We start from the raw sequence: 21,050 nt of genomic DNA, 5'->3' as shown, positions 1-21,050 counted from the left end.
ATTTGCTTCCAGTGTAAATGAGGATTAAGTGAAGTAAAGTATGCAAAGTGCAGAGCATCACTCTAGCACACAGAAAATACCCAGTAGGTTCCCTCCATCCTTCTATAAATCACAGGCTTGAGTAAACAAATTCTTTTCTTCAGTTATAACATGTTTTCATTTCCCCCTAAAAATGATTGATAAAAGGTTCCTCCAATAACAACCACAGTGTAACAGAGTTATTTCCATTTTATATAAATCATAATTATTAATGAATTAATGATTGCATTTAAGCATAAAGACTAATTTCACCAAGAAGCAAGACTAGACTTACATAGTCACACCTGATGAGCTGATACACATCTGTTATCTTATTTCCTGTGGCTTAGCTGCTTCTCAATGAGCACTCAGCAATTGTTTGAATTAGTTCCCCCTCACAACCTCTCTATGGAGGAAGTTAGATGTTTTCCTCAACTTACAAGAGAGGATTTAGAGTCACAGTAACTTTTTTCTTTGCCTAGTGCCAACACACAAACAAATCACCACAGTGTTAGAAAAGAATTCTCCCCTTGATAACTCTCCACTCTGACAACCTCCACAGTCCCCTTTCTTTTCACTGCTAACCTTACCAATGAGTGGTCTGCCCCACTGCACCCATTACCTTGACACTCACTTTTTCCTCAAGTACCTCCATCCCTGGTCCCTTTGGAGATCCTAATACGATCTCCAAAGGTCACCAAACCCAAGGTCTTTTCTCTCTTAAATCTCACTGAAGCACTAGGCACTCCCAGATAGGCCTGCCTTTGGCTTCAAAGACACTGAGTTCTCTTGTACCTCTTCCTCAGATGATCCTCCTCTATGTGTGTCACCAGATCTTCATCCTTGATTGTTCAATGTGAGTAATCAGTTAGGTCAGTTCAACACTGTCTCTTAATCCCACCTTACATCCCCAACTAGAGAATTCCACTACATTCTTTTTTTTTCTTTCCTTTTTAAAAAGATGGGGTCTCAGTCTATTGCCCAGGCTGCAGTGGAATGGGACAATCTTGGCTCACTAAAGCCTCAAAATCTGGGCTCAAGTGAACCTCCTGCCTCAGCCTCCCATGTAGCTAGAACGACAGATATGTGCCACCACACCAGACTATTTCTTTAAAATTTTTTTGTAGAGACAAAAAAAATGTTCATATTGCTGAAGCTGGTCTTCAACTGATGGCCTCAAGTGATCCTCCTGCCTCAAATTCTCAAAATGCTGGGATTACGGGCATGAGCTACCATGCCCAGTCTCAATTCTATTCTTAAATTCAACTGGTACCCTGGTCTATTTTCCCACTATTCAGGTTTGAACCATCTCACAAGACTGGCCTTATCAACTCCTTGTTGGACACTGCCACTCAAATGCTACCTCAAATTAATAATTCTTTACCTAATATCTTTCATATTTCTAAAATAATACCTTATTTTCCCAATAAACTCAACTTAACACCACAGAGTCATCTCGGACTTCATCCTCTCCTCTGCTGCCAGCACTTAGTTCCTCATCAAATCCAACTGAATAATTTCGAAAGAACTCTTTCACACATACTTTCTATTTTCACCGCCACAAACTCTAGGCTTTAATTGTTGAAAAATTAGACCCTTTCAACAGCCCCCCAATGCTGTTCTACTTGATGCCATCAGTCTTTCTCCTTCCAGCACTTTCTTAAAATAGCAGTTTCGTATTAATTTTACTCAAGCACTGAGTAATTTGTGTCATTCTCTAGCTTAGAGAAAGAATCTTCCTAAGTTTCCCATTCCCTAAAAAACGAAAGTTAACATTTCCTATTGAGCATTTAAAGTCTCCATAAATATGGGCCAATCTTAATTTGTGGTTTTAATTTGCCATTAAACCCACCCTGTATGTCAACCAAACCAGTCTGTTATCCAAACTCTCTGCCTGTGCTCATGCCATTGCTTTGTATAACAAAAATAATATAATTAATCTAAAACACAAATACCTATAATTTAAAAAATATATGCTCTGAGTGAGTCAAACATGAAATAGGTGTTTTACATCACTTAGCTCTAAGTGTCTCAAAAATCCTGCAAGGAGATAGTATTATCTTGTTTTTACACAGGCTTGGAAGCTTATGTATATCTGCCAAACTCAGAAAGGCAGTTCATCTGCAAAGACAGGAAACAGAAGATCCAAAATAAGATCAATATCTTTCTCGATCCGTACCTATCCGGCTATTGACAATGTTACGCTATGACAAACAATTAACATACGCCATTTTAAGAATGTGAATGAAGATATTCTTAGGATAAATTCCTATAAGTAGAGCTACTAGGTCGAACAACACACACAACTGCAATTTTCATTGCTACTGCCATGTGGTTTTTAAATTCTCACTTTGAGCATCTCCTCATTTCAGCATCTCCTCCAGAAATGCTGCTGAGCTTGTACAGCTCACTCACCCGAACATCCATGAGGTCTAACTCCCTCGGGACTTCTTCACATCTATTTCAACCACCATAGCCAGCTGCAGAATGAGCAAAATTCTCTCGACCAGTTAAAGATTTCATTCATGAGTTGACTCCTCAGAATTAATCCTAAGCAAAAGGTTCTCTGGCTTTCTATTACCCTTTCTGGGAAACTATGACTCAGACTTTAACCACACGTCACCTGGTGAACTCCAGTGAAATCCACAATAGTAATTCTATTTAAATTCTTCAGTGATTGGGTTATATTATCCAGACAGCCCTCCTACAGATTAAAACTGTAAACTCAAGTATTAAAAGGCCAGGCCTGGTGGCTCATTCCTGGTGGCTCATTCCTATAATCCCAGCACTTTGGGAGGCCCAGGCGGGTGGATCACTTGAAGCCAGGAGTTCGAGACCATCCTGGCTAAGCCAAGATGGTAAAACCCCATCTCTATTAAAAATACAAAAAAAACACTATCTGGACATGATGGCATGCACCTGTAGTTCCAGCTACTTGGGAGGCTGAGGCATGAGAATTGCTTGAACCTGGGAGGCAGAGACTGCAGTGCGCCAAGATTACACCACTGCACTCCAGCCTGGGCAACAACGAGAAACTCCAACACAAAACAAACCACCACCACCAACAACAACAACAAACAAGTATTAAAAGTCACTGGATAGGTACCTAAAGCAAAGAGAAACTGGAGGATGGCTGCCATTTGAAAGAATGAATGGTGAGTTTCCCATCTTTACAGCTTCAATCCTGAGGGCAAGCTACTGCCCGTGACATGTTGGACAGGCAAAACTCAGATAGAAAACCTGCAGTCTTAAAAAACTACAGCCCAGAAAATCCACAACAGCTGAAAGTAAGAGATTCTGGTGGTGCCTTATAAAAGTAAATAAACCCATAATATTTGACAAAGCAATTCTACCATTAAAATTTACCTAAGAGGGCCGGGCGCGGTGGCTCAAGCCTGTAATTCTAGCACTTTGGGAGGCCGAGATGGGTGGATCACGAGGTCAGGAGATCAAGACCATCCTGGCTAACACGGTGAAACCCCGTCTCTACTAAAAAATACAAAAAACAAGCCGGGCAAGGTGGCGGGCACCTGTAGTCCCAGCTACTCGGGAGGCTGAGGCAGGAGAATAGCATGAACCCAGGAGGCGGAGCTTGCAGTGAGCTGAGATCCGGCCACTGCACTCCAGCCTGGGCAACACAGCGAGACTCCGTCTCAAAAAAAAAAAAAAAAAAAAAAAATTTACCTAAGAGAAATGAAGACACATGTCCACAAAAACACTTGTATGAGAGTTCACAGCAGCTTTTTAAAAAACACCACCATAAGCTGAAAGACCTCAGGTATCCTTTAATAGGAGTGTGGATGAACAGGTTTACATGCATACAATGAACTACTACTCAATACTTTAAAACAAAAACACAAACCTACTGATGGATGCAACATAGATGAATCTCAAAAACTTTCACTTTAAGTGTTATACAAAATAATACTATATGAGTGCATTTAATGAATTCTAGAACAATCAAAACTAATCTACAGTGGGGAACAAATCAGAGCACGGGGTACCCTGTAGGAAGTGTGGGTTGGGCGTGTGCTGGGAAGAGGATGAGACTTTCTAGGGTGGCAGTAAGGTTCTGCGTCTTGACAGGAGTGAGAGTTACACAGGTGCTGCACTTGTCAGAATCTCTACAATCATACAACTAAGATTTTTGTAATTCACTGTACATTTTAAAACATACAAAGGTAAAAAATACTCTAGTTAAAGGTATGCAGTGTAGTGTCAAGAGGTGAAGTTTACTGATGTCTGTGATTTACTTTGAAATGCATCAAAAAAGAAGTTGGGTTTGGTTGATGAATAGAGGGGTGGAGAAATATAGGTACGGTAAATGTGGCAATATTAATTAGAGGGTACATGGGAGTGTACGGGAGTGAACGGAGAATGAACAGGAGTGAATGAGAGTTCACTGTAGAATTATTTCAACTTTACTGTGAATTTTAAATTTTGTCAACAAAAATGCTGGGGAAGAAAAGAGAAAGAAATTCTCCCTGAAAACCGTGTCAAATGCTTAAGCTCCCTGTCCGTTACTTATTCCCCAAAGGGGGTTTCCTAGAAGACGCTTCTGGACAAGTTATATATGCCTGGTCTCCAGCACTGCACTCAGCCAGCTGAGTTTCTGGCCACACTAAACCCATGGCCTCCCAGCTGCTTCAAGACTGGAAGAATCTCAAGCATCAAGTATACCGCTCTCCATATGACTTGAGATGGAAAGCAAAGGAATCTCTCTTCTCGAATCCCTGACACAATTGTTGTTGAAGTTATCTCATGAATTTTTTTCTCCCACACAAATAATTCCAGGCATTAATCTCTATAACCCAAGTGCCTAGCCCAGGGCTCTCCTAACTAACATGAATTGTAGGGAACTGATGGGGACAGTGGAGAACATGAGTCTCCACTCTACCCCTGGGCACTAAAACTGTCTCAGCAGCCCTCAACCAGACTCAGAGATTCTAATGAAGTGGAAATCAAAACCCATATTGGAAGCTTCTTAGCCTTGGACTCCACAAACCATATGAAGCAATATTTGACAAAATATTTAGAGAAGATGGTAAGTAAGTTTTGCTGGGATGCACAACATGTAATATTGGCTAGAGACTGAATTACAGGGACTTTGCCATTAAACATTAAATAAATAAATAAATAAATAAATAAATAAATAAATAAAACCTGCTCTACATTCAGCAGTGTGCATGAATTTAATTTGTAATGTCAGTTCTCAAACCTTGAATATAACGCATTGTCTAAGCAAGTTATGTGGCCAAAATCAGATGAACTCTATGCTTAACTCTCCATTCCAAGATGGCCGGATAGGAACAGCTCTGCTCTGCAGCTCCCAGCATGATCGACGCAGAAGACAGGTGATTTCTGCATTTCCAACTGAGGTACCTGGTTCATCTCACTGGGACTGGTTGGACAGTGGGTGCAGCCCATGGAGGGTGGGATGAAGCAGGGCGGGGCGTCGCCTCACCCGGGAAGTGCAGGGGTGATGGGATTTCCCTTTCTTAGCCAAGGGAAGCCATGACAGATTGTACCTGAAAAAAAAACGGGACACTCCTGCCAAAAATACTGCGCTTTTCCCAAAGTCACAGCAACCGGCAGACAAGGAGATTCTCCCACCTCCCTGGTGCGGCAGGTCCCATGCCCATGGACCCTTGCTCACTGCTAGCACAGCAGTCTCAGAGTGAAATGCCAGGTGGCAGCCTGGCTGAGGGAGGGGCGTCCACCATTGTTGAGGCTTGAGTAGGTAAATAAAGTGGCCCAGAAGCTCGAACTGGGAGGAGCCCACCACAGCTCAGCAAGGACTACTGCCTCTACAGACTCCACCTCTGTGGGCAGAGCATAGCTGAACAAAAGGCAGCAGACAACTTCTACAGACTTTAATATCCCTGTCTGACAGCTTTGAAGGAAGCAGTGGTTTTCCCAGCACACTGTTTGAGCTCTGAGAATGGACAGACTGCCTCCTCAAGTGGGTCCCTGACCCCGTGTAGCCTAACTAGGAGACACCTCCCAGTAGGGGCCAACAGACACTTCATACAGGCAGATGCCCCTCTGGGATGAAGCTTCCAGACGAAGGATCTGGCAGTAATATTTGCTGTTCTGCATTATTTGCTGTTCTGCAGCCTCTGTTGGTGACATCCAGGCAAACAGGGTCTGGAGTGGACCTTCAGAAAACTCCAACAGACCTGCAGCTGAGGGACCGGACTCTTAGAAGGAAAATTAACAAACAGAAAGGAATAGCATGAACATCAACAAAAAGGACATCCACACCAAAACCCCATCTGTAGGTCACCAACATCAAAGACCAAAGGTAGATAAAACCACAAAGATGGGGAGAAACCAGAGCAGAAAAGCTGAACATTCTAAAAACCAGAGCACTGCTGCTACTCCAAAGGAACGCAGCTCCTTGCCAGCAATGGAACAAAGCTGGATGGAGAATGACTCTGACAAGTGGACAGAAGTAGGCTTCACAAGGTTAGTAATAACAAACTTCTCTGAACTAAAGGAGCATGTTCTAACCCATCGCAAGGAAGCTAAAAACCTTGAAAAAAGGTTAGACAAATGTCTAACTAGAATAAACAGTGTAGAGAAGACCTTAAATGACCTGATGGAGCTGAAAACCATGGCACAAGAACTTCATCATGCATACACAAGCTTCAGTAGCCAATTCGAACAAGTGGAAGACTATCAGTGATTGAAGATCAAATTAATGAAATAAAGCAAGAAGATCAGGTTAGAAAAAAGAGTAAAAAGAAACAAACAAAGCCTCCAAGAAATATGGGACTATGTGAAAAGACCAAATCTAAGTTTGATTGGTGTACCTGAAAGTGATGGGGAGAATGGAACCAAATTGGAAAACACTCTTCAGGATATTATCCAGGAGAACTTCCCCAACCTAGCAAGGCAGGCCAACATTCAAATTCAGGAAATACAGAGAACACCACAAAGATACTCCTCAAGAAAAGCAACCCCCCAAGACAAATAATTGTCAGTTTCACCAAGGTTGAAATAACGGAAAAAATGTTAAGGGCAGACAGAGCAAAAGGTTAGGTTACCCACAAAGGGAACCCCATCAGACTAACAGCAGATCTCTCGGCAGAAACCCAACAAGCAAGAAGAGAGTGGGGGCCAATATTCAACATTCTTAAAGAAAAGAATTTTCAACCCAAAATTTCATATCCAACCAAACTAAGCTTCATAAGTGAAGGAGAAACAAAATTCTTTACAGAGAAGCAAATGCTGAGAGATTTTGTCACCACCAAGCCTGCCTTATAAGAGATCCTAAAGGAAGCATTAAACATGGAAAGGAATAACTGATACCAGCCACTGCAAACACATGCCAAATTGTAAAAGACGATTGATGCTATGAAGAAACTGCATCAAATGATGGGCAAAATAACCAGCTAACATCATAATGACAGGATCAAATTCACACATAACAATATTAACCTAAAATATAAATGGGCTAAGCACCCCAATTAAAAGACACAGACTGGCAAATTAGATAAAGAGTCAAGACCCATCAGTGTGCTGTATTCAGGAGACCAATCTCACGTGCAGAGACACACATAGGCTCAAAATAAAGGGATGGAGGAAGATCTACCAAGCAAATGGAAAGCAAAACAAAAAAGCAGGGGTTGCAATCCTAGTCTCTGACAAAACACTCTTTAAACCAACAAAGATCAAGAGACACAGGAGGCCATTACATAATGGTAAAGGGATCAATTCAACAAGAAGAGCTAAGTATCCTAAATATATATGCACCCAATATAGGAGCATCTAGATTCATAAAACAAATTCTAAAAGACCTACAAAGAGACTTAGACTCCCACACAATAATAATGGGAGACTTGAACACCCCACTGTCAATATTAGAGCAATGAGACAGAAGGTTAACAAGAATATCCAGGACTTGAACTCAGCCCTGGACCAAGCAGACCTAATAGACATCTACAGAACTGTCCACCCCAAATCAACAGAACATACATTCTTCTCAGCACCACTTCCTACATATTCTAAAATTGACCACATAATTGGAAGTAAAACACTCCTTAGCAAATGTAAAAGAACAGAAATCACAACAAACTGTCTCTCAGACCACAGTGCAATCAAATTAGAACTCAGGATTAAGAAACTCACTCAAAACCACTAAAAAAAAAACTACATGGAAACTGAACAACCTGCTCCTGAATGACTACTGGATACATAATGAAATGAAGGCAGAAATAAATAAGTTCTTTGAAACCAATGAGAACAAAGACACAAGGTACCAGAATCTCTGGGACGCATTTAAAGCCGTGTGTAGAGGGAAATTTAAAGCACTAAATGCCCACAAGAGAAAGCAGGGAAGATTTAAAATCGACACCTAACATCACAATTAAAAGAACTAGAGAAGCAAAAGCAAACAAATGCAAAAGCTAGCAGAAGGCAAGAAATAACTAAGATCAGAGCAAAACTGAAGGAGATAGAGACACAAAAAACCCTTCAAAAAATCAATGAATCCAGGAGTTGGTTTTTTGGAAAGATCAACAAAACTGATAGACTGCTAGCAAGACTAATAAAGAAGAAAAGACAGAAGAATCAAATAGACACAATAAAAAATGATAAAGGGGATATCACCACCAACCCCACATAAATAAACAACCATCAGAGAATACAATAAACACCTCTACACAAATAAACTAGAAAATCTAGAAGAAATGGATAAATTCCTAGACACATACACCCTCCCAAGACTAAACCTGGAAGAAGTTGAATTTCTGAATAGACCAAAAACAGGCTCTGAAATTGAGGCAATAATTAACAGCCTACCAACCAAAAAAAGTCCAGGACCAGACGGATTCACAGCCGAATTCTACCAGAGGTACAAAGAGGAGCTGGTACTATTCCTTCTGAAACTATTCCAATCAATAGAAAAAGAGAGAATTCTCCCTAACTCATTTTATGAGGCCAGTATCATCCTGGTACCAAAGCCTGGCAGAGACACAACAAAAAAAGAGAATTTTACACCAATATCCCTGACGAACATCGATGTGAAAATCTTCAGTAAAATAATGGCAAACCGAATCCAGCAGCATATCAAAAAGTTTATCCATCACGATCAAGTGGGCTTCATCCCTGGGATGCAAGGCTGGTTCAACACACGCAAATCAATAAACATAATTCATCACATAAACAGAACCAATGACAAAAACCACATGATTGTCTCAATAGATGCAGAAAAGGCCTTCGACAAAATTCAACAGTACTTCATGCTAAAAACTCTCAATAAACTAGGTACTAATGGAATGTGTCTCAAAATAATAAGAGTTATTTATGACAAACCCACAGTCAATATCATAATGAGTGTGCAAAAACTGGAAGCATTCCCTTTGAAAACTGGCACAAGACAAGGATGCCCTCTCTCACCACTCCTATTCAATACAGCATTGGAAGTTCTGGCCAGGGCAATCAGGCAAGAGAAAGAAACAAAGGGTATTCAGGCCGGGCGCGGTGGCTCAAGCCTGTAATCCCAGCACTTTGGGAGGCCGAGACGGGCGGATCATGAGGTCAGGAGATCGAGACCATCCTGGCTAATACGGTGAAACCCCGTCTCTATTAAAAAATACACACAAAAAAACTAGCTGGGTGAAGTGGCGGGTGCCTGTAGTCCCAGCTACTCGGGAGGCTGAGGCAGGAGAATGGTGTGAACCCGAGAGGAGGAGCTTGCAGTGAGCTGAGATCCGGCCACTGCACTCCAGCCTGGGTGACAGAGCAAGACTCCGTCTCAAAAAAAAAAAGAAAAAGAAACAAAGGGTATTCAATTAGGAAAAGAGGAAGTGAAACTGTCTGTTTTGGGATGACATGATTGTATATTTAGAAAACCCAGTCGTCTCAGCCCAAAATCTCCTTAAGCAGATAAGCAACTCAGCAAAGTCTCAGGATACAAAATCAATGTGCAAAAATCACAAGCATTCAATAACAGACATACAGACAGCCAAATCATGAATGAACTCCCATTCACAATTGCCACAAAGAGAATAAAATACCTAGGAATACAATTTACAAGGGATGTGAAGGGCCTCTTCAGGGAGAACTACAAACCACTGCTCAACGAAATAAAAGAGGACAGAAACAAGTGAAAGAATATTCCACGCTCATGGATAGGAAAAATCAATATAGTGAAAATGGCCATACTGCCCAAGGCAATTCACAGATTCAATGCCATCCCCATCAAGCTACCAATGACTTTCTTCACAGAATTTGAAAAAACTACTTTAAAGTTCATATGGAACCAAAAAAGAGCCTGCATTGCCAAGACAATTCTAAACAAAAAGAACAAAGCTGGAGGCATCACCCTACCTGACTTTGAACTACACTATAAGGCTACAGTAACCAAAACAGCATGGTACTGGTACCAAAACAGATATATAGACCAATGGAACAGAACAGAGCCCTCAGAAATAACACCACACATCTACAACCATCTGATCTTTGACAAACTTGACAAAAACAAGAAATGGGGAAAGGATTCCCTATTTAACAAATGGTGCTTGGAAAACTGGCTAGCCATATGTAGAAAGCTGAAACTGGATCCCTTCCTTACACCTTATACAAAAATTAATTCAAGATGGATTAGAGACTTAAATGTTAGACCTAAAACCATAAAAACTCTAGAAGAAAACCTAGGCAACACCATTCAGGACATAGGCATGGGCAAGGACTTCATGGCTAAAAACACCAAAAGCAATGGCAACAAAAGCCAAAATTGACAAATGGGATCTAATTAAACTAAAGAGCTTCTGCACGGCAAAAGAAACTACCATTGGAATGAACAGGCAACCTATAGAATGGGAGAAAATTTTTGCAATCTACCCATCTGACAAAGGGCTAATATCCAGAATCTACAAAGAACTTAAACAAATATACAAGAAAAAAACCAAACAACCCCATCAAAAAGTGGGTAAAGGATATGAGCAGACACTTCTCAAAACAAGACATCTATGCAGCCAACAGACACATGAAAAACTGCTCATCATCACTGGACATCAGAGAAATGCAAATCAAAACCACAATGAGATACCATCTCACACCAGTTAGAACGGTGATCATTAAAAAGTCAGGAAGCAACAGATGTTGGAGAGGATGTGGAGAAATAGGAACACTTTTACACTGTTGGTGGGAGTGTGAATTAGTACAACCATTGTGAAAGACAGTGTGGCGATTCCTCAAGAATCTAGAACCAGAAATACCATTTGACCCAGAGATCCCATTACTGGGTATATACCCCAAGGATTATAAATCATGCTACTATAAAGACATATGCATACATATGTTTATTGCAGCACTATTCACAATAGCAAAGACTTGGAACTAACCCAAATGTCCATCAATGACAGACTGGATTAAGAAAATGTGACACATATATACCATGGAATACTATGTAGTCATAAAAAAGGATGAGTTCATGTCCTTTGCAGGGACATGGATGAAGCTGGAAGCCATCATTCTCAGCAAACTATCACATGGACAGAAAACCAAACACAGCATGTTCTCTCTCATAGGTGGGAACTGAACAATGAGAACACTTGGACACAGGGTGGGGAACATCACACATCAGGACTTGTCAGGGGGTCGGGGGCTGGGGGAGGGATAGCATGAGGAGGAATAACTATTGTAAATGACAAGTTGATGGGTGCAGCAAACCAACATGGCACAAGTATACCTATGTATCAAATCTGCACATTGTGCACATGTACCCTAGAACTTAAAGTATAATAAAATAAAATAAAATAAAAAATAAAATAAAACTGCTTAAGCCTTCAAGGGCTAATTATGTGCAAAGTAAGTGCCTCTGGAAAGCACTCTGATATATTTAATTCCAGAATGAAACTCACAGAGGAAAGTTGCCCTTATTATTGATTTTGAAATCATTAGCCATTAAATCATTCATTTAGCTAAATAAATAATGACCAATTTTCTTTAGTCTCCATAAAAATCTTTTCATCAACTTTATTAAAAAGTTCTAAAAAGTCAGATTATGTTAGGAAGTTTAATTTGTATTATGACCTACTTCTAAACTAAAGTCAAGAATTACTTTTTTACCACAATTTTTAATCTGTGTCATTTATAACCTACATCACTCTTCAATTCTGCTGAGTTTCTGACAAATATTTGATACTATAAAATAGCCAAAGGTAACTGTTCCAGATATATTGGAATTATCAAAATATACAAAATGTGATAGGGAATATGAAAATGCTTCATAAATTATAAACCCAAATGTAAATAAAAGAGATTATTATTAAAATCACCTCTATATTTAATATTGATGGTATAGTAATACGTTTTCTTAATATAAATCGTAAGTGCTCTGAAATGTTTTTATCATTCAATGACATTTAAAATTTTTAACTCCTTAATAGACTTAGATTCTTTCTCTGGTGAAATATTAAAATCTGATTGTCAGAAAATATAATCTCAAGAAACACCAGGGCAGACAAAAAATCACTGCAGGCCCTTAAAATCCCATAGACATGACTAGGAACAGTACACACACTAGGATGCAGACACACTAAGAGCATACGCTCAGTTCACTGGCCCAGTGACTCCGATAGACATGCTGTACTTTCATCATGGTGAGGAGACATTCATTGTGCACCTACCACATAGAAAATCCTCACAGCTGTGAGGATAAAAGAGTGAGAAGTAGATGTGCTACTCAGAGTTTGAACCCTAAGTTGAAGAGACCACACACAGCCATAAAAGACATAGGGAGCTTTCTCTGTGCTGCCTGGTGAGAAGCTCAGACAGTTAAGTCTCAGTATGAAGAATGGACACACGAGGCTGGGGAGAATCTAATATCTGAAGTGAAACTTTCCAAATAGTCTTGACTATGGTTTCACAACTGAATCCCCTGAGGTTTTCTAGAAAACACTTGATGTATGAGCCAGGCATGGTCTGGGAGGCTGAGATGGGAGGATTGCCTGAGCCCAGGAGTTTGAGACTAGCCTGGGCAACATGAGGAGACTCGGTCTCTACATTAACAACAACAAACATTAGCTTGGCATGGTGGTGCGCACCTGTAGTTTCAGCTACTCAGGAGGCAGTGGTGGGAGGGTCACTTGTGCACAAGAGGTTGAGACTGCAGTGAGTCACAATCATGCCACTACACTCCAGTCTGGGCGACAGAGCAAGGCCCTGTCTCAAAACAAACAAACAAACCAAAACAAAACAACAAAACAAAAAAACCTAGGCCCAATTCCAGAGTTTCTGGGGGAAAAAAAAAAAAATCACCTAAAACAGATTCTAGGGCCACAGTATTTCTTAAAAATTTCCTGCCGGGTACGGTGACTCAAGCCTGTAATCCCAGCACTTTGGGAGGCCGAGGCGGGCAGATCATGAGGTCAGGAGATCGAGACCATCCTGGTTAACACGGTGAAAGCCTATCTCTACTAAAAATACAAAAAAATTAGCTGGGCGTGGTGGTGGGCACCTATAGTTCCAGCTACTCGGGAGGCTGAGGCAGGAGAATGGCGTGAACCCGGGAGGCGGAGCTTGCAGTGAGCGGAGATCGCTGCCACTGCATTCCAGTCTGGGGAACAAAGCAAGACTCCATCTCAAAAAAAAAAAAAAAAAAAAAATTCCTAAGAGATTCTAAAGTGTAACCAGGAAGGAGAACTACAGAGGTAAGTTTGAAAAAATTGTGAAATCTGAATTGGATCGACTGCAGGGCAAGGTGGTAGTGAGGACAATCATGCAGGTCAGGGGACCAGTCTGAGCAAAGGCACACATGTGGGAGCCCATCAGTGTGCCACTGGAGAGCAACAGCCCAGGACAGAACATTCAGGCTGTTATGCTCATTTTATAGATAAGAAAATGGAAGCAAAGAAGAATGGAATGATATTCTTCTGCTTGAAATCCCTACAGCTTTTGAGAGAAGGTTCCTTCAAAATGTTTAAATTCACTCACAAAGCCTTGCATTTCTTCTCAGCCTACTATGGCTTCATCTCTCCACTGGCTGGCCACACATACCCTTCCTCTCCACGTATTGGAATAGCTTACAAATCCCTGAAAAATCATAAATTTTTAAATCTTCTTTGCCTCTATGAATTTTACTCCATCTTCCTAAAATATCCCATTTCTTCTTGCCCCAAACCCACCTCTCTATCCACTTCCTCCCTTATTCATCCTTCCAAGTCCAAGTCAAATATCGGCTGCTTCAGAAAGCCTCTTCACAACACCTTCTCCCTCAGCTGCCACTTCTACCATCCCAGTGCCTCTGGGTTTGCCTGTCATAGTGCCTATCACACACACATCTGTCTGTCTCCCCAACTCTTTTATAAGCCCGTTGAAGACAGGGACAATGTCTCCAACTTTATATTCCAAGTTCCTAGGACAGGGCCTAGCACACAGGTGGCTCGAGGACCTCTCCTCCAGTGAATAATGTCCACACGGTTAGAAAGGGAACTGGAAGAGATCCCTGATCATCTTCAAGTATGTTTCCCCCACTCCATAAAGCTCCACAAGAAAACCTCACTATTTGCTTTACTTCTCAAGATCATTTTGATGTCTCATCATTTAGTTATCAACTACCATAAAGATGGCTGAGCACTGTAAGGATTCTATGAAGAGGAGGCTGACTAACCCAGAAATATGCACCTCTGAAGGGCCTAATTGCTTACATACTCAACATTTCTCCAAAAACAGCACTCGAAAAGATCAGCAGCCTCAATACACTGAGCAATCAGTTTCAGCGGGTCTACTCCAAGAAAGCAGCCATCTTTAAGACCTTTAACCATGTGCTTCCATTATTTTGCCTTTTTGTAAACCACACCTTTTACATGAGATGTATTCAAATTCACATACATGTACAAGCATGCCTCAGAGATACTGTGAGTTTTGTTCCAGACTACTGCAATGAAGTGAATATTGCAATAAATTGTATCACACAAATTAATCGGTTTCTCAGCGCATATCAAAGTTATGTTTACACTATACTGTAGTGTAATCAGCAGGCAATAACATTATATCTAGAAAATCCTGCATACACCTTAATTGAAAAATACTTCATTGCTAAAAAATGCTAATCATCATCTGAGCGTTGAGTAAGTCCTAATCTTTTTGCAGTTGAAGGGTCTCAATGTTGATGGCTGCTGACTGATCAGGAGTGTGGTTGCTGAGGGTTGTGGTGACTGTGGCAATTTCTCAAAATGAACCAACCTCTGCTAGCTTCATACTTTTCTTCTGTAGCTTCCGTACCTCTCTCAGGCTTCACAGAATTACAGGCAGTAAAGGGCACCTGTTCTGGATTACACTTTGGCTTAAGGGAATGTTGTGGCTGGTCCGATCTTCTATCCAGGCCACTAAAACTCTCTCCACACCAGCAATAAGGTTGTTTTGCTTTCTTATAATCTGTGTGTTCACTGGAGCAGCACTTTGAACTTCCTTCAAGAACTTTTCCTCTGCATTCACAACTTGGCTAACTACTTGGTGCAAGATGCCTAGCTTTCAGTCTTTCTCAGCTTTCAACACAGCTTCCTCACTAAGCTTCATCATTTTTAGCTTTTACTTTAGAGATGTGCAACTCTTCCTTTCACTTGAATATTTATAGGCCATTATAGGTTATTAACTTGCCTCATTTCAATACTGTTGTGACTCAGAGAACCGAGAGACCCGAGAAGAGGGAGAGAGATGGAAAATGGCTGGTCAGTGGAGCAGTCAAAACACACACATTTATCAATTAAGTTTACATCTTACACTGGTGCAGTTCATGGTGCCCCAAAACAATTACAAGAGTAACATCAAAGATCACTAATCACAAATCACTGTAACAGATACAATAATCATGAAAAAGTTTGAAATACTGTGACAATTATCAAAATGTGACACAGACATGAAATGAGCACACAGTGTTGAAAAAATGGTTCTGATAGACTTGCTTGACATAGCATTGCCATCAACTTTCAATTTTTAAAAAAGCACTGTATCTGCGAAGTGCAATACAGCACAGAACAATAAAATAAGGTATGCTCACACTTTACACACTAAATAATAAAAATATCGTATAAACCAATGTTTGCGAATGTTCTGGTTATTACTTCAGTCCATTATTATGCCAAATAACAGGTCTGCATCCAACCTAGTATTTTCTTAAGGGCTCAGATTCTATCTGTACAAACTACCTTGATAACCAATCATATTTAATCCATGGGCCAACTGATGTAAGACAATAAAAAGAAAAGAACAGCAAGAAGTAATAAATAATAATTAAACAGGGAAAGAGAAACACGACTATACTTTTCATATATACTCAATTTCAATTGTAAGATGTGCCATAAATTTAATAATAGCTTTTTGGAGAAGAAAAGAAACATAAATATATCCATAACTGTGATACATGCCCTGATAACGGAGGGACAGATAGAAAAACATGAATCTCAGAATCGAAGAAATATGGTAAACGTAGTAAAAACCTCTAGTGTTCAAGGGACCCGCACAGTGGATAGGGAAGTGGTATTTGCCTCTCCTCGCCCCAGCAGCATGTGAGTAGTGATAGAAAAAAAATCTAAAAATAAACTATAGTATCAGCTTTTGGGGGGATTTAGCAGTTCTGTTCCTTGTACGCATTTTTCCGAATTTTATCTTACATAGCAAAGTGCTCAGTTAACAGACAGCACCGCTCAGGCTTATTGGCAGTAAGAGGTGGCCAGTAATACAATAAAAAGTACTAATAAGTAATAAAATAATAAGTGCAAGTTGTGGATAGGACTTTCAAGAAAACTGTTTTTCCGTCACCCTTTTCCTCCTCACTTATATCTGAAATATAGACAAGATAGCTGAAGTTCTAGCAGCCTTTGAATTATGAGATATTCTCTAAGGATGGCAGAGCAGAGAGCGGGGGAACTGAAAAGACACAGTCAAAGAAACTATCCTAGAACCTTAAAAAGAAGGAGGCTAAAGGGAAAAAAGGTATAAATTGTAAGCTGTCTTTGGTAAACTTGCATGCATTTAATTCTTTTCAAAAATTTCCACATGGAAAGATATTCCGCCAAGCAGAAAATTCTGAAGATCAAATATGATCTACATTCTATTAAGCATAAAATCAGGAAATAAATTTTATTGAGCATTTTTTCCATTCACTATGAGAATCACTTTACATAACTAGCCAGTTAAAGATGGGAATGATATTCATCCCTTTAAATCCTCAATATAAGTACAAATCCTGAAAACAGTAGGTTCTCAATAAATGTTTTACACAAAATTAATAAATGGATGAATGAATGAATGATGGTGTCAAGTTATGCAATTCAAACTGAAAAATGTCTTTTCTAAACTCTTGTTCATTCGTACATTCTTGGCTAACAATGTACACCTAGAGTTACACACTGTCAAGGAACTAGAACCTTCTCTCTTACCTTCAGTTGTTGGAAATACTTCTTCTCCTTTATTTTTAGCCTCTGCCAGTTTTCCAGTTCTCAGCAATACTTCCGCAAAACTTTCCACTGGAACAAGCTGATAAGTGTCATAGGTTCCTCCAGACTAGATAAAAGAAGCAGTTTCACTATGTAATAGGGTGCCTTTTGTCCTACAAATATATGCTTACAAAACACAATTATAGGATGTTATGCTTTCTGGTGACCTGAATAACTGCTCAGAAACTAAAGCATATTTTTTATGAAACATTTTTAAACAGATTTTAATCTCATGTGTCATAATATATACCAAAAACACATGTAAAAACCAATGATTAACATGAGTAAGAACCAAGATAAAAAGCCCATTTTCAGGAAAATTTTAGTTTTTGTTTCTGCTGTCTACAACAGCATGACAGTTGTATCTATGTTCTTAGACACACTGTCCTTACCTCAGTGACAAAAGGATTTGAGATGACAGATTCATAAAAAGGATGACACCCTTGTTTCTCTAGATCTTCATTGGCTGTAGTTCCAATTTGATATGCACCACCACATTTTTGACCCTAAAAAGAAAAAAGTAAAGAACAATGGATAAAAAGAAAGAGAAGGCAAGGAGGTAGAAGTAGTAAAAGCAAGGAAAGAAGGGAGAGAGGGAGGAAGAAAAGATTGATTTCAGGAGAAACTGATGAATGCCTCCTGCGCTTCCCATGACCTAAAAAGAGAGCCAGAGTCACAGACACCCAGCAGAGAATAAAGGATAACTACTACATGCGAAGAGCAGCACATCAACCCCACCCCGCAGTGCCTTTTTCTTTTCCCGGTCACTTTGACATCAATGAATGAGAAACACTGAAGCAGTCAATGTTGCTCACATGGTGAGTTTTCTACACTACAGTCAGAACAACCACTCGAAAACATCATCTTGTCCATGTTGCTGCTCTGCTTAAAAATCCTTTAGTAGCTCTGAACGAGGCAAACAACCAACAGCCTAACAACTAAACTACGTGGAATATCATTTGAGGTTTTTAAATGTTAACTTACATTAAAGGCTAACTTTCCGCCTCAACCAAACTGCCCGCTTTAGGCATCCTACCCGCTTCTATGTCTTTCTCCCACTGTGAGGGTCCTGCCATGCCAACTGCCCGGTGAGATCCTAACTTTCCTTCCAGGCCCAGTTCAGACCTTACCTGCTGAATCCTTGCCAGATGGATGCAGGATGATATGACTGTGTCCCTTTCATGATCCCCATCTCCCTCACAACTACCACCCACACACGGCTTTAAGACTTGTTACCAGCACTGCAGATTAGCAAGAACTGTAGTATGCCTAGATTATAGATAACTGTCTTTATGTTTTGCTCTCTCCAAATAGACTGCAAAGCTCCTTACTGGGAAAGGCAAGTAAAAGGAATTCACCCATTCCTCCAAGGTTTACTGTGGTTACTTTATGCCAAGCATAGTCTAGGTAAACGATGAAGCTGCCACTGCAAATGATAAAAATTACAGCTGAGATTTAATAGCGTCTCAGTAAACGGCATCTTCACTTATCCAACTGTAGGGACCACCGTCCTTAGGTCTCCTCTTTCTTCCACATCCAGACCACCAGCAGGTCTAAAAAATACATCCCCAAACCAACCTCTTCTCACTGCCTTTGTCACTACCCTGGTTCAAACTACCCACTTCTCTCATCGGGAGGACTGATTCCACTGTCTCTTTTCTTCTCTTTCTACAGCACTTAAATGAGCATAGTAAAAGTAAAGTTGGATCATACAACAGCATTGCCGAAATTCTCCAAAAGCTTTCCATCTTACTTAAAACAAAATCTATAGTTGTTATCACAGTCTACATGTGGCTTTCAATGATGGGCCTCCCCACCACCTTCTGATCTCATCTCCTACCACTCTCCCCATTGTTCACTCAGCTCAGACCACACTGGCCCCTTTTATGTTCTATGCAGATGTCAAGTGTGCTGCCCCAGTACGGGGGAGCTAGGGTTTGTATTTGTTCTCCTTGGTTCAATCATATTTCTGCTCAAAGTGACTCCTTTTCTGAAAATCCTAACTTCTCCATCTCAATCAGAACTTCACTCCTCAGGATCTACCTACATTGCTTATGTAATCTTTGTCATGCTTGTTATCATGTGCCATTACATTATTATACAAATATGTATTTTCTGTGTCTCCCTCGCTGACATATAAGTTCCACAGGAGAAGGGAATTAGACTGAAGTGTTTCTCCACCATATTCCCAGTAATAAGGACAGTATTTGACAGGAAAATAATGCCTAATAAGTATTTGCTGAATGAATGAATGAGATGCACAAGGAGTGTTTGTTTGAGGCGAACTGCTAACAGTTGTATGTTTTTCCTCTTTGTTTTCTAGTGTGAGATTAAAGGACTGCAGTATGAGAATGCAGAGCAAACTCAGTTGCTCAACTCCCTGCCCTGACTTTGACTTCCAGAATGGAAACAGGAATCTGTTCAACTGTTTTCTTTCCTGAGAGCCCCCAATCTGCCTCCTAGCACTCTTCCTCAACTACCAGCCTATAGAAATATAGCAAAAGCAAGTAAGCATTGAAAATTTTTCTTTTCATCTCGCTAAATTCTGATATATAAACCAAGCCTTACCTAAATCTCTATTAGTGTCCTTTGCAAGTACTGATATTACATTCTATAAAACAGATTACTCATTCCCTATCTGATGAGAGGCCTACATTTCTTAAGAGATTGTTTGAACAATCTAGACAAGATAAAGATGTAACAGTGAAAACAACTGAAACATTGCTAATGAATTTATATAAACCATGCAATTGATTTTAAGAAGAAAGATGCATTGCTTACCTGAAGGGGTCGAAGGTAAGTTAAAGACTTCTTCCACCATTGCCCATCACTGACGGCCTGCAGCACTGCCTTAGTGGTGGTCGTGGTGTTGGAAAGGACTTTCATGGTGGTAGCAGTGGTCCAGCGTAACAGGTCAGCTGAATTGCTACCTGGAACACCTACTTCATCCTAGCAAGGGCAAAAATGCATTCTCATAAGAACAGGAAAGAGAGTGATAATGTGACTGCTTAAAATGATCAGATATTAAACATCAAGACAGATAAATTTAAAAATCCATTAATCTTGGCTTGTTACAAAATAAATGTTAAAAGAGTACTATCAACATATTGTTCCTCTCTCAATCATTTGCCAAAAAATAAAAATAAAATTGGGAGAAGAGAAAAACAGCATAGTGCATTAGTTAAATAATCCCTCAAAAATATTTATAAAGCAAATAATTGGTATTTTATTTTTTACCAATCTAATATCCCAACCATGAGATACTCATATTTGTTTCCTTGACAATACATTTAAAGTATTTATTATTTAGGTTAATTAAGAAATAAATTATTCATCTGAATAATGCTACTGTGATCGAGAAAGAAGTAGAATATTCAGACAATCAACCTTTAACTAGTAAAAGGCATGTTTTCAGTCCAAACAAGTAGGTAATTAATAGTGTTTGATGGGTTTATTATGTGGTACCTCCTGCCAATCCTGAAGCAATCAGCTGAAATTCTCACTCTCCATTTACTAATCTGAGAGATTCCACAGGGAGAAAATGTCAATTCATTAATTACAGTCTTTGAAACCAAAAGGATGAAG

At 39.9% G+C, this 21,050-nt stretch overlaps 1 protein-coding gene across 2 annotated transcripts in view; it reads right to left on the bottom strand.

Moving 5' to 3' along the window:
* Positions 1-21,050, bottom strand: part of NBAS (NBAS subunit of NRZ tethering complex) — a 390,381-nt gene that overhangs the window by 139,266 nt on the left and 230,065 nt on the right. For both annotated transcript variants that reach the window (XM_015111744.3, XM_077960110.1), the window contains exons 36-38: positions 20,247-20,414; positions 17,858-17,971; positions 17,409-17,532 (exon numbers count right to left, since the gene is read on the bottom strand). In XM_015111744.3, coding sequence (XP_014967230.3) covers positions 17,409-17,532; positions 17,858-17,971; positions 20,247-20,414 — 406 coding nt within the window. The remainder of the gene's footprint in view (positions 1-17,408; positions 17,533-17,857; positions 17,972-20,246; positions 20,415-21,050) is intronic.

This window comes from Macaca mulatta, chromosome 13, assembly GCF_049350105.2.
Source record: "Macaca mulatta isolate MMU2019108-1 chromosome 13, T2T-MMU8v2.0, whole genome shotgun sequence".
NCBI classification, from domain to species: domain Eukaryota; kingdom Metazoa; phylum Chordata; class Mammalia; order Primates; family Cercopithecidae; genus Macaca; species Macaca mulatta.
Note: the sequence above shows the minus strand (reverse complement) of the source record. Positions and strands in the feature narration are given on the sequence as shown.